This window comes from Procambarus clarkii, chromosome 78 (assembly GCF_040958095.1).
Source record: "Procambarus clarkii isolate CNS0578487 chromosome 78, FALCON_Pclarkii_2.0, whole genome shotgun sequence".
Classification (NCBI taxonomy): Eukaryota; Metazoa; Arthropoda; class Malacostraca; order Decapoda; family Cambaridae; genus Procambarus; species Procambarus clarkii.
Window position 1 is genome coordinate 21,782,967 of NC_091227.1, and position 18,446 is coordinate 21,801,412.

At 41.6% G+C, this 18,446-nt stretch overlaps 1 protein-coding gene across 5 annotated transcripts in view; it reads left to right on the top strand.

Annotated features, from left to right (window-relative positions):
- The first annotated feature begins 4,769 nt into the window (after nt 1–4,769).
- The window catches only part of LOC123746055 (mucin-2), a 28,867-nt gene continuing 15,190 nt past the window's right edge, over nt 4,770–18,446 (top strand). The window contains exons 1-5 of one of the 5 annotated variants that reach the window (XM_045727234.2): nt 4,771–4,883; nt 6,072–6,272; nt 12,058–12,105; nt 12,145–12,393; nt 13,936–14,293. In XM_045727234.2, coding sequence (XP_045583190.1) covers nt 6,074–6,272; nt 12,058–12,105; nt 12,145–12,393; nt 13,936–14,293 — 854 coding nt within the window. In that variant the 5' untranslated portion in view covers nt 4,771–4,883; nt 6,072–6,073. Of the gene's footprint in view, nt 4,884–6,071; nt 6,273–12,057; nt 12,394–13,935; nt 14,294–18,446 lie in introns of all 5 variants that reach the window. The other 4 variants (XM_069314215.1, XM_045727235.2, XM_045727231.2 and 1 more) reach the window with 4 other exon arrangements.

An 18,446-nucleotide genomic window follows, 5' to 3' on the forward strand; every position in this document is an offset into this window, starting at 1 on the left:
TGACGGGCCGCCCTCGTCACACCTGTACGGTGACGGGCCGCCCTCGTCACACCTGTACGGTAAACTATTATTTGCTTTAATATCTTGTTGTTCTCTTTCATTTAACTGGCGAAGTTGGAGCTAAATAGGTTTTTTGTGGGAGATATAATTGTCTTTATTATTTTGCACTGAAGTGATAATTTATTGAATTTCTTCTCGTTTCAAGATTTTCTGCGATATTACCATCAATAAAACGAAAAAAGTGTATTTTACAAATTGTATAAGAAACAGTATTTCAATTATATTTTTTGTGGCCTCCTATGAAGCAAATTTTATCTTAATTGTCTATTTAACTTCCCAATATTTTATGTCAATGATTGTGTTGTGTTCGTTCATAATACAAATATATGTTCTCAACCCTCATTCAAGATTCTTTTGACTAGATTATTTGTTGCTTCCCTTTCGTGTCTATTATTTAATTAATGTGAAGGTAAAGTTGCAATTTCTGAACAAATCTGATCCCGTGTATGACACCACCAGCACACAATTGTGACCAGGCCAGAGAACGTGCCTTGTCTTAACCTACCAGCCCGTCCTCCAAAAATGGGGTGGTAAATGTAAGAAGACAATTAAGTGCAATTATGTACTATTCATAGCAGTTAGGAATTGTACTTATTTTCACTTAGTATTAAATCGTACTGTCAAATATATTGTGAATATTTGAGTTTACCTGAAAAACTGAATAGAAAACCACAACCTCACCTAACCGTCTTAGTTTTTGAAGATAATAATTTTATTGCTTCCTAATTACAATTAGTACTTAACTTATAGCTATATTGATATTACAGTTTTATAAAACTAATAAAACAAAACTAAAATATATCAATAAATTGTAAATTAACTCAGGATATTTTAAAATTTTGCATAAAATCTATGTTGTTTAATAAACCTGAAAAAGAAATTCCTGATATTTAAAACTTGTGTATTGCAAATCGAAATTGAAAACGTCATCCTAAAATTCTGAGTGACTTAACAGAAAACGAGAAAAATTAAAGCGGGGGAGGGAGTTGGGTCAATGTAACAGCCCCGTAAGTGCAATTATGCACTGCTTATTACAGTAAGAAAGTGTACTTATTACACTTAGTATTAAATCGTACTGTCAATTCGGAGGATGGGTTGCACCTACCACAGGACCTACCAACAGAAAACGGGATATTGTCAATTTCGCGAGCCGCTGCCATTTTCCAGTACGACAGTTTTGGCCTTAGGTAAAGAACACGTCAAAATGGGAGGACGGGTTGGGAGGACGGGTTGGGGGGACGGGTTGGGGGGACGGGTTGGGGGGACGGGTTGGGAGGACGGGTTGGGGGGACGGGTTGGGGGGACGGGTTGGGGGGACGGGTTGGGAGGACGGGTTGGGAGGACGGGTTGGGGGGACGGGTTGGGGGGACGGGTTGGGAGGACGGGTTGGGAGGACGGGTTGGGGGGACGGGTTGGGGGGACGGGTTGGGGGGACGGGTTGGGAGGACGGGTTGGGAGGACGGGTTGGGGGGACGGGTTGGGAGGACGGGTTGGGAGGACGGGTTGGGGGGACGGGTTGGGAGGACGGGTTGGGGGACGGGTTGGGAGGACGGGTTGGGGGGACGGGTTGGGAGGACGGGTTGGGGGGACGGGTTGGGAGGACGGGTTGGGGGGACGGGTTGGGAGGACGGGTTGGGGGGACGGGTTGGGAGGACGGGTTGGGGGGACGGGTTGGGAGGACGGGTTGGGAGGACGGGTTGGGGGGACGGGTAGGGAGGACGGGTTGGGGGGACGGGTTGGGAGGACGGGTTGGGGGGACGGGTTGGGGGGACGGGTTGGGAGGACTGGTTGGGGGGACGGGTTGGGGGGACGGGTTGGGAGGACGGGTTGGGGGGACGGGTTGGGAGGACGGGTTGGGGGGACGGGTTGGGAGGACGGGTTGGGAGGACTGGTTGGGGGGACGGGTAGGGAGGACGGATAGGGAGGACGGGTAGGGAGGACGGGTTGGGGGGACGGGTTGGGAGGACGGGTTGGGGGGACGGGTTGGGAGGACGGGTAGGGAGGACGGGTTGGGAGGACTGGTTGAGGTGGGAGCGGGCTCGACAGTGTCACTGGTACTATGTGGGTGAACATTATGATGAGGCTTCTATTGAAATGATGAGAGTACGAGTGATCATGTTGACCTCAGCACCCGCCACCATTACAACACAATTGCATCACCGACTGCCAACCAGCGCCACTCAACGCTACTGCACCCTGCCACCACGTCCTAACTACGCCCACTTACATGCAAATGTATATAAATGCCCTATAAGAGTATCCAGTAAGTGAAATGCACTGAAGGAAGAAGTTGTGGAAGCCACCTCCATCCACAACTTTAAGGCCAGATTCGACAAAGAATTCGAACGTCAAAATATTTAAATTAAATTATAATGCAGTACTGCCTCACACCACCACCCACAACACCCACAAGTACTGCCTCACACCACCACCCACAACACCCACAAGTACTGCCTCACACCACCACCCACAACACCCACAAGTACTGCCTCACACCACCACCCACAAGTACTGCCTCACACCACCACCCACAAGTACTGCCTCACACCACCACCCACAACACCCACAAGTACTGCCTCACACCACCACCCACAACACCCACAAGTACTGCCTCACACCACCACCCACAACACCCACAAGTACTGCCTCACACCACCACCTACAACACCCACAAGTACTGCCTCACACCACCACCCACAACACACCACTGCCTCACACCTTACCAATAAAATAATGGGCTAGGTGTATAAAGAGAGACCCCGCGTGCCTGGCGTAATACGGACTCTTGGACCCACCCAGCAAGCATATCTTGATGCAAGACACCTCAGCACCACCAAGAACAAGGGCACCCACCGCCGCCTCTGTGTACCAGTTGTCTTCAAATACATAATGGAGCAAAAGGAGGAAGTCAGACCACGAACATATTATGTAAGGTTCAATATTACGTATGTGGAGACTACAGGAAGAGAACCCTTGGATCGATAGGCAATGATGGGAGAGAAAACAAGTGAAAACAAAACAATGGAACCAAACACAGGGGACTATAGAGGAACTAGGGAGTACACCAAGTCAGCAGGGTAGCTGAGGGCCAATTATAAAACGACATAGTGCTAAGAAGCTAAGAAACAAAGAGTGCTGTTGTATAGCCATATTAGGAGATCAAGAACAATAGGAGACCATGTAATCAAGGAGAGGAGACAAGGAGGAAGTCTTTAAGAAATTCGAAAACAAAAATGGTTAAGAGAAACTTGACTAGAGTTTCAAGAGTCTTCATAAAGGCACTGTGGACTCAAGGTTGCGAGACGAAAAGTGGTTAGAAGAAACAGTAGGTAAAATAGTAATGACTATTGATGATATACAGGACCAGATTTAATATCACAGTGGCTGCTGAACGAGGCAGCAGAAGTGGTTTGGCATTTGCTAAATAAACTTATCAGCACAACACTTGACACAGGTCCCCTTCCCCCCCCCCCCCCAGAAATTCGGAAAAAGACGTGAAGTTCCAATATATAAACAGAGGGCAGATATGAGGTACTAAATTATAGACCCGTGCCACTGACAACTATTGTGTAGTGTTGCAAAAAGTAGTCAGGATGAGAGGAGCTGCGACTGCGACTGGGGGAGCCGGTCGGCCGAGCGGACAGCACACTGGACTTGTGATCCTGTGGTCCCAGGTTCGATCCCGGGCGCCGGCGAGAAACAATGGGCAGAGTTTCTTTCACCCCATGCCCCTGTTACCTAGCAGTAAAATAGGTACCTGGGTGTTAGTCAGCTGTCACGGGCTGCTTCCTGGGGGTGGAGGCCTGGTCGAGGACCGGGCCGCAGGGACACTAAAGCCCCGAAATCATCTCAAGATAACCTCAAGATGAGAATAATAGAACCCCTGGAAAGGATACACTTTGTAACGGAATAGCAACTGGAATTCAGAGGGAAAGTCATGTCAAAAGAAGTTGATAAAGTTCTGTGACAAGACTACCAATTACCTGTTGGACCAAGTTATCGCAAGTCGAGCCGGGCTCGGGGAGTAGAACTACTTCAGAGACCCTCTCCAGGTAAATCAGGTAAGATTACTAAATACAAGGGAAAAAGAAGGCTGAGTAGACTATCTTCCTAGATTATCAAAGAACCATTTAACATTGTTCCAGCATGGAGAAATATGCTGGAATAACTTGAGAAACTCTGAACTGGGTTAGGGAGTTCTTGACCGACAAAAGGCAGAGTTCCAGTCTGTCGAGCTGGATAATTGTAACACAGCCCGTCCTCCAAACAAAGACCCAAAAATGATTCCATGCACCCGCCAAACCTTCTGTTTATGAATGAAAAACGGTTTACACACGACTCAACTGATATCGTTCGAACTTTTCCGGAACAAGTGCTTCACTGACGAATTTTGTTCGAACCACAACTCTGTAAATGCTTCACTCACGTACTACAAATACAAATAATCGCCAACAGAACCTAAACACCTAACATAACCTATGCCTATATTTGCGCAATATGCTAATATATTATAATATTAATTTATATTTCAAAAAATTCCTCTTTTGAATTAAAAATGTTAAAATTTATGAATGCGCCTGTGGGGGTCGACCGCTGGATGGAATGGACTTGAGTCTAGGACGGGTTGCGGTACTGGAACCACTGCTCTTCCTAGTTAATGCAAATGATCTACCCAGAGTGAGTGAACTCGTACATGTCAATGTTTACAGATGACGCAAAGCTGATGAAGACTGTACAGAGAGAGGACTGCAGAAAATTACAAGAAGACCTTGATAAACTCGGAGTGGGCAGACAAATGGTTATTCAACCCCAGCAAGAGTAAGGTAGGTGATAAAGATGGGAACAGGAGAAACACCAGATAATCTCCTTTCTCCGTTTGGTGTAGATCGTTTTTCTGGATCTACACCAAGCGGGGAAATACTACTGGAATCGGAAATTATATAATACCAACACTGAGCCCAACACCAGGAGCCGTATGCAAGTAAAATAACATTGACATGCGAACCTGGCAAACATTAGACCAGAATTTAAACAACAAATACATTCTATACAGCCTATGATAGAATGTGCAGCACCGGCCTGATATCCACACCTTGCGTAGCATAAAAAAAAGACAAAAGTACAGAGATTTCTACAAAGTTAGTGCAAGAATTGAAAAGATTAGGCTACGAAGTTAGCTTAAGGGAGCAAAACCTCACAACGCTAGAATAGAGAAGGAATACATGGAATTTGATCACTAAATGCAAGATGCAGAGGGAAATAGACAGTATGAACAAGTAATTTTTTTAAATTAAGAAAAAGACAAGAGGACTTAAGTGGAAACTGGAAACGGAAATGTGACAAGAAATGTACGTTAATACTCGTACCCCGTACGGGTGGTCAACAACTTTGTCAGTAATGATGATGATGATAATAATAATAATACTAATAATAAACAAGTGGAATGTTCTGGAATAAGATGTGAAAGCCACCTCCATCCATAACTTTAAGGCCAGATTTGAAAACAAAAAAATCAAATAAAATTAAATTAAAATGCAACAGGTTCATGGAGGAGAGCAGGCGGGCCGCGGGGGTATAAGGAGCTAGACCTCACCACCCCCATAGTAACTAAGTGTTAGGTAAGCCCCTCATACCACCCTATCATATCTTCATGATGTATAACAAGTTGCTTGATGAGCGGACTAGAATCGGTAGCCTTTGTTATGACCAGTACGGCTGTGAGATGTGTTCAGATTTCAAGTTTGGAGTTATGTGTTTATGTGCGGGGGAATAGCACCTCACGACTAATATGTATGAAAGAATTGTTAAGAGTGCTTGAATTTTCTACCCTGTTCTTGTCCTTAATAATTCGTGTATGTAGATAACCAGCTGCCCAAACTTAACTCGAGAGGGCGTTATCGACTCGTTTAAAGGCTATTCCTTGTTTATTGATGTGTTCTCTCGCCCATTTATCCTTTCAGCTGCTGAGACGTTCTTCAGCTTTTTAAGACATTTGTTTTTTACGCTTGTAGGGATGTCTGTTGACGTGCTGAAGCACTTGTTCCACCTGCTGGGCCATTCCTCCACCTCCCCGGCCGACGTTCGTTATGGAGGTGTTGAGCTGCTGAGCGGGCCTCTCCACACACACCACCACCACCACCCTCGCCCCCTGCAGGCGAGGGAAGATGGTACCAACCACGTATATGCGGGCAGCACTTCGCCAAGCTGCTCACGTAACTACCTCTCTCTTTGTTGATCATTGTCTTCTCCCACATTCTTGGCTTCCTGTTAATTCCCCTCCGCTTCCCTACTTCGTCAAAATCCCCCTCTTCCTCCTGCTGCAGCAGCGGCGTCACCGCTGGCTCAACATTCCTGTCCCGGGAAAGTAAAGACCTCATTTGTTTTCTTCCTGCGACAATCGATCTGCTGGTGGCATCATCTTCTCCTAATTGGTTGGTGAAAGGCAGACTCGATAGGTGTTGTTGGATGTGACGTCGGGTGCTGTATGTGACGTCTGGTGCTGCTGGATGTGACGTCGGGTGCTGTATGTGACGTCTGGTGCTGCTGGATGTGACGTCGGGTGTTGTATGTGACGTCGGGTGCTGCTGTATGTGACGTCGGGTGCTGCTGGATGTGACGTCGGGTGCTGCTGGATGTGACGTCGGGTGCTGCTGGATGTGACGTCGGGTGCTGCAGAACCAGGATGCAGATGTCTAGTTGAATGGCATTGCTGTTTCTGCAGTGTAGGCACTTCTTGCTGATTCTCGAAGCTGTTTATATATTATTAATGTCGTCATAGCCAATAGGAGTCATGGCCTAACCTTGCCAGAATAAAGGCTGACAATAATTTTATTGAAATAATATATTCACATCTAATGCTGGAAACATTGTGGGTATTAGTGGCTTCAGGCGACGTAAGTGCCTACCTGCGAGTCCAACAATCTGCGTGTTTGCTGTGTGTGTGTGTGTGTGTGTGTGTGTGTGTGTGTGTGTGTGTGTGTGTGTGTGTGTGTGTGTGTGTGTGTGTGTGTGTGTGTGTGTACTTTTGCCTAAATAAAATGTTTATGGTTTTATGTTTTTAATGAACAAAGAAAACCAGTGAAATGTATTTCAGTGTATGGCAAACATTTCAAATCACCTTTTAAGATACATGAATACCATAACAATAAACGTTTTGATACAAAAATAGCTTGAGTTTCTCTGACAATTATTTTCGCATTCTATATTTTGTATTGGAAGTAATTATTTAAAAAATGCACCAAGCCAGGAAGACTTGCTTACAGTATACAACCTTGAAAGTTAAAATATCACTTTTTTGGGAGTGGGGGGCTCCTATGGTGGTCTCTTGAGCTAGCAATCTGGATAACTCAACCAAACTCAATCCATACCAGGCCTTTGCGAGTCACTATAAGCCTGCCAGGGACTATAGGTCAAAACCTGCCCCCCTCCCCCTCACGCAGGCACAAGAAACGGGGGCCATTAGATGAGCGACCAACACCCTGACCAAGAAAAGGAAACCTGAAAGGTGTTTGATTTATGGGTTACGATGGTAGTAGTGCTGGATGTGCCCTGGCATGCCTTAAAGAGTAAAATGCATTAGTAAAGAGTAAAATAAAACGGTTATATATACACACATTGCCTGTCAGTAGTGTGTATATAGCCTGTAATGTGTATGTAGCCAACCAGTGTATTTGGGAAGGCCGAGAAAACCGCAGGGAGGGAAGCACCAGCCCTGAAGCCCACACAGAAAACACAGGGTAGCGAAACAAGCACGAAGGCCCATCCTAAACTTGTATCTAAATGGGCTAATGTGCAAAAATGTCTGCAAGTGACCTCCAGCAGAGCAAGAGCCCACCAAGCCCCAAGGGCACATGAGGAGCTAAGCAAGACCCTCCAACTCCCAGCACCTCTCAGCACACCTAGCTCCGGACACAGTTTCTCCGACTGAAGAACCAACAGGAAAACAGAAAATCTATCAACTTCCCAAGCGATGACTGACCAGGTTTCATATCCAACTAGGCCGTTGAAGTGAAACGCCTGTCTAAGCTACTCTATCTCTTTGAGATGTATTTTCTTGTCTCAATAAACATACTTGAACTTGACGGCAGTACTGAGACCCAGTTGGTAAAATCGTGTCAATTGTTCAAGCAGTCCCAGACAGAGCAGGTATTTAGAAGTCCGCACGCCACCAAGGTTGAACCAGGAGTCCCACCAGAAAAATTTACGAGCCAAAACATACATTCAGCATGGTAAACAAAGCCTAGAAAATGAGACCGAACGCCCAAAACAAAGGAACCATCCAATCATGAAGCATTTCACTAGTTATTTCACCTGCGCATCACCAGGGGATTATACAGTCCTCCTTGATACCATAGCTTTAACACACCAGTCAATTGGCCCTGCATAACTGTATAAAACTTGCTGTAACATTCCTCATTCCTGCTGCAGTACTCTCAGAATCCCGTTTTTCAGATAAAAGTTGGCCATTCTGGGCACAGTTCTTTGTATGGCAGAGGGACGTTTGTGTATTTGTTCAGTATTTTCGTATTTGATTCACAGTTTGTGTATATTTATGTCTCGCTTGTTGTATGGACTATGTTCATCCAAAACTGCGTATTTCTGGTGAAGATACTGGAGGGCCAGGTCCCAAAGTTGCACAGTAGAATAACAACATACTGGAGTAAAAGATACGGAAGGAACTGCAGAATAAAGTCAGTTAAATTAAGAGTAGAGATGCTGTAGGCATCTTTACATCTTGAAGAAGCATTTATTTTGTTCATACCTTGCTTAGGTTCTCGTAGTAGTTCTACTCCCCAAGCCCGGCCCGAGGCCAGGCTCAACTTGTGAGAGCTTGGTCCAACAGGCTGTTGCGTGAGCAGCCTGCAGGCCCATTTACCCACCACAGCCCGGTTGGTCTGGCACTTCTTGAAGAAAACTATTTAGTTTTCTCTTAGTCCTCCACTTTTGTTCCGGGAATATATCTTGTGCTCACTGGGAGGATGTTGAACAACCGTGGACCTCTGATGTTCATGCAGTGTTCTCTGATGGGTTTATTACCCTGTGCAGAGGTTAGCTATGCTATTACATCGTAATTATGTTATAATATTTACGAAAAAAGAATAATGATTTGAATTGAATGACACTACGATTCAGTTGCTGTAGATGTTGATGGATATTGTGTAGAAAAAGTTTGCTGAAGAATATTCATCAACAGCCTTATAGGAATTATTGCATATATTTTCTTTGTGTCATTCTATTTCCAGCAAAGAATTATCATCACATTCCATATACTATACCTAACTTTCAGAATTCAATACAATTAATTTTATTTAATATGGTAATTCCATTTTCCACAATATACCTTAAAAATATTTAATAATTGTTATTACAAAACATAATCAAAGTACTGTAATTTAATTAAGAGTGCTTTTATGTTGCCTATAAAATATAGCATTAAGATTTATGATACTGAAATAAATACACTAATACACATTTTGACCAGTTGTTACTACTGGAATGTTAAATATTATATTGCTAGGTAAAATACCTTTGTTTTGTCTACCATCATCTTCCAGCCCGTCCTCCTAAAGTTTCCCAACGTCAAGAAAATAAATTAAAGTGTCTTCTAACCTACCAGAGGACCCAAAACAGGAAACGGGACAGTACGTCACTTTCGCCAGCCGCTTCCATTTTCTAGTACGACAATTTTTGTAACGCATACGATCGAAATGCGACGTTCTTTGTAAGAGGACAGGTTGAATCATCATCATACACCATCAGTATCATTATTGGCACCACCACTGCCAAGGCCATCCACCATTATGGACACCAAAACCATCATATTAAATTGTACAAAAGAAGCTTGGTCCCACAAAGTACTGTCTTTCTCGTCCTCGTTGAAGCTACAGCAATACAATCAGTTTTGTGTCACTGTGAGTCATCATTCGTTGATAACACCATAATTACGCTGATTTGGTGATAGGTAATTCAATGGGTTTATAACCCTATGGGTGAAAAAGCATCTGTTCTCAGTTCTAAATTGTGGCTTGATCAGCTTGAAACCGTTGCTCATCGTTTGTTACATGTGACCTTTTATAGAAGTTGTCTGGATCAGTGTCCTCCAAATTGTTCAGTATTTTAAGTTTCAATGAGATCAGCCCTGTCAAGTCTAGTTTACAGTGTTAACCCCATAACTGTTCATGGCATGAGAGTTGACTTGGCTCTGGAATGTGTTTTGTTGCCCGGTGTTGAACTTTTTCCAAAGCAGCTATGTTTTTCTGAAGATATAATCTTCATGCTTAGATAAAATAATCCAAGTGGGAATGCATCAGAGATTTATACAGTTGAATAACTACCTTCTTTTCCTTGAAGTCAATGGTTCACTTGATTATTCTTAGGGTTTGGTTAGTTTTTTTTTTTTACTGTAGCTCCCACTTGTTGTGAAAGTTTCAGTGAATGGTGGATTCTGACTCCAAGGTCCTTTTTCATCAATCTGCTGCAATGTAATATTAATTTGGTAATTGTGACATGCATTGTTATGTCCCACATGCAAGGTCTTGCATTTGTAAGAAAATCCACAGAAGGCGTGATGAGGATTCGAACCTATGCGCTGGGTGTTCTTCTCTCCGTGAGCTTGCAAGTGTGAGAGATCAAGCTAATCAGATGGTAGTTTTCTGCTGAGCTCTTTCTGCCTTTTTTTTTAAATAGATTATGACATTTGCACATATCCAATCTAGGGGAACTATCCCTTGATCGAAAGATTTTCTGAAAAGGAGTTTCAGTGGTAGGCATAGTGCATCTGCCAGTTCCATCACGAATTTGGATTGAATTCCGTCCACACCTTAGATTAAGCACCATACACAGATTAAGAACCTGCTGGAAATGCTGTGTGTGTGTTAGTGGCTTTGCAAGACTGTAACACTCAAACACCAATGTTATGTAGTCTCACAACCCAATACTGTATACCCAAAATGTATATAAATAAATAAATAAAGTAAACACCTGGGGCTTTTGAGTACAGTATTTTAGTTTGTCATTGTTCTTCCTGATTGTCATACGTTATGGAAATACAGTACCCCATAATTCGTTCTCTTCACCTCCTTCACACATTTGTGTGGGTAATGTGATATTGTCTGATCTCTCGGGTGTGAACACTGATGTAAAGTATTAATTCAATGTCTTTTGTTTTGGTTTTACTACTTATATAAGCCCAGTTTAAGCAAGTTTTCTTTCATAGTTTCTTTTGGCTGATCTGATTTCCTAGGAGGCTAAATTTAATGCCCTTCTGTATATCTCATAATCTATGTTATTCTTCGTGGATTTATACCTTTTCCAGAGGTTCCGCTAAGAAATTTCACCAACAAATGGATATTGTCTGCCAGCAATAAAATACCACCAGTCCCAGAATGTCATTTTTTATTTTCAGCCAATGAGTCTGATAAACCAGTTAATTTTCAGCCTAAATGAGTTAAGATTATTTTTTTACAAAGTTTTGCATTTACAGTAATTAGAGATACATTAATGTGCCCCATCCAATTTTTTATAGTTACATATTTTTCAGTTGGCTGATTAGATAAAATAAATTATACGGTAATAACATTTTCATTTGATGTGTGGTAAATGGATGTACAGTATTTTCAAAAGGATGTATGGTAGTCCTAGGTTATTGTTCTGCTTAGCTGTTGTGAACTTTGAAATGCCTTGTTTTTATTCCATTCGCAATCAAGCAAAAAAATCCTCATTGTAATGTAACTACAAGCTGTTGATCAGGCACAAAGTTCCAATTATGCTTCCCTCAACCTAACCATTTGCCTTGGCTATTGTGCACATATTTCTGTGAGGGATTGTCAAGTACGGTAGACCTACATGTACCTGTACTAGAATTTCTCTATTAATGTTTAGAACTGAAACTACCTATACTTTCTGTGAATGGCTGAGTACAGTTTTGGTGAGCCCAAGGTGTTCCTAGTTTATTTAGATGATGAAGTTTATTTATGTTTATCTTTTTTTTTTTTGCAGGTGTTGGTGGTAAACCTCCCAGCCTTCCGCCTCACCTTCTACCACCAGGTTCTGCTGCTGCCGCTGCTGTAGCAGCAGCGGCAGCAGCAGCTGGAGTGAGCAGTGCCAGCAGTGTTAGCAGCAGTAGCTGCAGCAACAGCATTGTCATGAGTAGTGATGGTGTGGCACTAAGTAATAAGGGCGTGAGAACAACTGCTACAGTGCCACCTCTGGGACTGAGCACATCTCTGGCACCTCTGACAACAACAGCTGGTGCAAGGGCTCCCTCACCTACATCCTCATCTTCCTTTGCAGCAGCACTTCGATCCCTTGCCAAACAAGCCACAGCTCCCCCTGGTTAGTTGACTATAATTAAATTGTGTACTGTATCTGTGTGCATTTATAGTTTATGCATATTACAGCAATTCAAAATCCAATTGGAAAAAATCCTCGGTAAAAAAAGGGGGGTGGGGGGGACCTTTAACAAGCTACTGTCGTCCTGCACCTGTCAAGGCCACTAGATGGTGCCCTCTCAGGTAAATAAACATAGTGGTAAAATCCATTGTAGATACTATTCCCAAATGTAACCATTATACAGCATTATAGTAGTTTAGTATATTAAGTGCAAGCTGTACAATATTTTAAGTGAACACATGTTAACTGAATTTGGTACATGTTAATATCATATTATTGAGGAACATTCAATCAGTCCCTATGGTGCAGTGGTAAAGCACTCGCCTGGCGCTTCACAAGTGCTTTGGCCTGGATTCGTATCCTTGCCAGGGACAATTGACTGGGTGCCAATTCTTGACTGCAGTCTCTGTTCACCCAGCAGTGAATGGGTACCTGGTTGTTAAACGATTTGGTGGGTCATAGTCTGGGAAAATTAGGATTAAAGACCTGCCTGAAAAGCTGTGTGCGCTAGTGGCTTTACAAGAATGTAAGAACTTATATACAGTGTGTGTGTGTGTGTGTGTGTATTAGGGCAGATGGAATGCCACTCACATTAAACAAAAAAAAAGTAAAAACAAAGTAAATAAAACTGCTATGTAGATCTCTTCACTGTGTGGTAGCTGTAGGATAAATTACAAAGAATAAAAATTTAAATACTTTACTATGACAAAAAATGATTAACAATTTACATGAAATAAAAATAGTTCCTCTATGACTTGGCTTAATAATACAGTGCATAAATGAAAAGCAAACAAACAAGTTAACATTATGTTAAAGATCAAAATAATTGGTGCTGGAATACTATGTACAATACTGCATATATCTACCACCACACAGGGTAGTGTGAGAGCAGATGTAGGCAGGTTGAGCACTGGAGAGTATTCTGAAGGACTAGTGGCTGGTGGGCTCCTTATATACACGGGTTTGGCTGCGTAGGTGGTGCTGGTGTGCCGATAATTGGAAGCAGGCAGGTATAAACGAGCAATGTGCTTGTTAACCAGCGAGTGGGGTGACTCCCAGGTGTGTCGGGGTCACAGGTATGGGATAGGTAGGGTGGTAGAGGCTCGTCTAGACATGGCTTCTGAGAACATGTTGTCGTTGAATATGCAAACGTGTTGTTGTTGAATAGGCGATGTAGGAATAGGCCCAATCTCTTTTCTTAGAGAGATAATCTCTTTTTCCTAGAGATAATGAATGAATTAATGAATTAGGTAAGGTATATGGCTATATCCTGGCCTCAGATATAACATCACTGAGGCTTGCCTTTCAGTGGTACCTTTGGAATGCTATATCCACCTTTTGTCAGTCCTGGAAATACTGCTGTATTGTAATTGAAAATAAATTATGTCATAATCTTATACAAGGTTTTAGTATTGTATACTGTATTATAAAACAAAATGCCAATGCAAATCTGATGTAGTACACAACACATTTCACCCACTACAGGCACAGAGAAGGATGGTTCATTATCAGGAGAGCCCCAGAGACTCTCTCCTAAGGTTTCAGTCCTCACACCGTCTACGACAGGACATATAAGTTTATCTGCGGGGTCTGCACCACCTGTTGTTACTATTGCACCAAACCACTCCCATGTTACTACCACTGAGGCAGAACGTGGATCCGGTGTCAATGAAGAGTTAGTGAGGGGTTTCCAACCCTACCGTGCCCCAGATGTCCAAGCCACACCTCCTTCGGCCACACCTGGAGCATCTCTACGACCTCCAATGTCTCCACTAGATCTTCCTCATTCATACCCTGCATACCACCCTTCACTCTACCCTCACCATTTAGCTCACCAGTACAGGTTTGTAATCTATCTGGCATTGTACTTGTGTTGCAGGAAAAGTGTTTAATATGAAATGCTGAACATTTTCTAAGTTCTATTGTTTTAAGCTATAATAATATTCTTAAATAAGCCTTATAATAATTTACATTCTTAGCTTCATATCTAGATTTTTGTGAATAATTTTGTTGAAATAATACAGTACTATACTACTACTGCAACGGTCCAATCACTTTGGATGGTAGAGCAGCGGTCTCGCTTCATGCAGGTCGGCGTTCAATACCCGACCGTCCAAGTGGTTGGGCACCATTCCTTCTCCCCGTCCCATCCCAAATCCTTATCCTGACCCCTTCCAAGTGCTATAAAGTCGTAATTGCTTGGCGCTTTTCCCTGATAATAAAAAAACTACTACAACATTTTATTTAATGTGCTTACATCTGTTCGTATCACATCTGTGTTTTTTGATACACACTACAGTATAATGATAATGGTGTTGGTTATGGGTTGTGATAGGTGCTGATGAATGTTGGTAAGTGATGATATTGATAGTAGGTAGCGTTGAGAGGTGGAGGTGGTAGGTGACGAGTGGTAGTAGGTAATGATATGTGGTGGTAGGAAAAGATGAACAGTGGTAGGTGATGACAGGTGGTGGTGATGGAAGCAGGACCCAGAGAGAGAGGAGAAGGTGTACAAACTTTAGGACATGGCAGTTATAGTACAAAAAGCCCCCATTAACAGTAATACCTAAGGAGTTTATCTTGCATATTCGAAAATGAACTTGTCTTTCAAAGTGTAGTGTTAAAATTTGCATTCATGTGTATGTTACACGAATAATTTCACATTACAACAAATTTTATCCCAAGCTGAAACATCTCGCATTTATGACAAATGTGTACTGTATTTCGTTAACCTTTAAAAGGATCACCTAATTGAGTCCTACATTGTGGTGTGCAATGACAAAAATAGTTAAGAAACTAAGGGCCAAAAATTACATTTAATGATTCAAGCACAATAAGTATTTGGAGATACATGTAGTGATTTGAGCTGTTTAAGGTTAAACTGTCGCCCTCAAGCAATAGGGCACTCGTGCACCTATCGGTTGTGGGAGACTAGATGTGCCTTATTTTATTCAAAAGACCCATAAAAAATATGTGGATGTCATTCGACACTATAGACCTCGGGCAGTCTTTTGCCATTTTGAACAAAATTCAGAAAACCTTTGTTTCTTTCCTGGGCCTTAGTAAAGAGAGGAGTACTATGTCAGGTGCATCATCACCCATTCACTGATTCTAGTGCTAGACATTATTGATGCTATGTAAAATTTCAAGGACTTTTATAGATCTGAAAGATCTTAGTGATGAGCAGAAATCTAATACAAATAGTTAACCTGAAAATTAGCCCTTGGTATATATCATCATTAACATTTCTTCACCACTTTACTGCCAAATTAAAATGAGCGGAATGCTTTTTGTATTTTTCCTGACATCAGCAGGCAATGCTTTATAATGTACAGTACAAATAATTTGTTATGCACACCAGGAAATTGACCTAATATTTACGTCCATAGATGGTTAAAGTACTGTTGTGGGGTTGTCATTAATTTATTTTATTTATTGAATTACATGGACTGTATACTAAAATTTTCTGTAACAAAATTCCATAGTGGGGGTAATTCAATTGTTTAGATTAATCTTAAATTAATTGTCTAGTGTTTTATTTAAATCCTGTTTAATTTAATGATTAGATTTAATTATTTTATTTGTTAAAACACTAAGTACAATAATCTAAACTGTTAATCAGTAAGTTTGAACAGCTTAGCTGTTTTGAAAATCCACAGCCCAGAGGATGAAAGACTCATTCACTGCTTCTTTGACTCTTCTCACATTTGCTTGTACCAGAATTTATCTGAATTTACCTCAGGAGCATCATCTCACTGGTGGCCTTGAAGAGGATAGGAAACCAGCAGCTTGTCAAAGGTCCTCCCCATTTGTCTTGATTTTGTCCAGCTGGATTTTGATTGCAGCAGTGTTTCAGTATTTATGGCTTCGGCGGGTAGGCAATTAAATTGGTTTCTAACACTATGGGTGAAAAAGCATTTCCTTTTTTCTGTCCTACATTGTGGCTTGCTCAGCTTAAAACTGTTGGATCTTGTTTGTTACATCTGACCTTTTAAAGACATACAGTTTTTTTTTTTTTTTTGAATACTGTACTGATCAACATTCTCCAACGATGTTTCGGTCCGTCCTGGACCATTCTCAAGTCTATTGTGAGAATTCACAATCGACTTGAGAATGGTCCAGGACGGACCAAAACGTCGTCATCCCTTCACTTTCTAGTGTGTGGTTTGGTCAACATTTTTCAGCCACGTTATTGTGACTCCTTGCCTGCAATATTCTCCAAATTGTTCAATATTTTAAAAGTTTCAATGAGATCAGCCCTGTCATGTATGGTTTGCAGCATTGTTAGCAGTGGCCTTAAGTCATTCCTGGTATGAAAGTCGACTTAGTTCTGAGATGATTCTTGCATTCAAATTTATACAATAATATAACAGAGGGTGCACCAGAGATTTATGAAGTTGAATAACTACCTTCATTTCCTTGAAGTCAAAAGTTTGTTTTGACTATTTCTAGGGAAATTCACATGGGTAGCATGGGGCATTGCTCTGGAAAACTCACATGGGTAGAATGGGGCACTGGATGTGGAACTCGTATCAGTGACTATGGGGAAGTGACTGAGATCTAGCTCTTTATGCCCTATCTCCTGGGTGGTTGTACCTGGCATGCTAATTACCTCTCAGTATTAACATTTTAATCATATTTCATTTTAAAGTTGTGGATGTAGTTGGTTTCAACTTCATCTTCCTTCAATGAATTCCACTTTCCTACCACCTGTATAGGGAATAAGAACTTTCTTACATCTCTGACTCGATTGCATATGCAAGACAGGGGGGGACGATGTCCCCTTGTCCCACCAATTTATAATTTAAATTACTTATTTTATCCATTTTATACATTCCCCTCAAGATCTTGTATGTAGTTATTATATCTCCCCTGTTTCTTCTCTCCTCTTAGGTTGTGAGATTGAATTCTCTCAGCCTGTCCTCATAGCCGAGGCCTTTCAATTCTGGTACTAATCGAGTTGAAAGCTGCTGAATTTTTCACAAGTTTTGTTTATGCTTCACAAGGTGTGGGTTTCATGCTGGAATTACATACTCAACTAATGGTCTCACATAGGCAGTATGTATGAACTTTAAAGCCTCATTGTTTAGATTCTTAAATGATGTTACTATGTTTGCTAATTTCCTATATGGTGCTGATGTTATCCTGTTCATATGAGCTTCCGGTGTTAGTGTTGGGATTGCGTCTACTTCCAGGACTTTTTCTCTTATTGTTTCTTGTAATTGACTCCCCCTTATGGTATAGTTAAATACAGATCTCCTGTCTCCCTTATCCATTTTCATTACTTTGCATGTCTTTTCATTGAACTCCAACAGCCATTTATCTATCCACTCTTGAAGTTTGTTCCTTGCAGCACCCTACAGTCCTTTTCAGTTCTTACTCTCCGTATTTGCATCATCTGCAAACATTAACATGTATGAATGCACTCCGTCTGCAAGGTCACTTACATAAAATAAAAACAGTTGGAGTGGGCCATTGGGTGGGTAACTTACATAAGTAGGGTGGGGAACTGGTTGGGAAACTTATGTGGATAGGGTGGAACACTGGATGGGGAACTCACGTGGGATGGGTGGGTCACAGGATGGAGAGTGTGTGGCTTATGATGAGTACAAAGAGAACAGTATATATTTGGACGAAATAATTGTGGATGTAATAATTTTCCTGTTGAGTTTAACTTGTATTTTTTATTATATAAAATTGTATTAGGAGTCAAAGACCTTATAAAGAAAGCGTGTATAATTGAAGTTTAAAAGTAAGAATGATACTTTGAGAAAGTATCATTCTTATCAAAAGATACTTTGATAAGAATGATAAAGAAATTTGAAGTGAAATGTTTGTGAAATCCTTTACCTTTTTGTTTAAGATATAGCTTCATGTTGGTAAGGGAAATGCACATCTGCTAAATTTCATAAGGAAAAATCCATTAGTATGATTTTATATATATATATACAGTATATTTATATTTATATTGTACATGTAAGTATATGCATGTATAT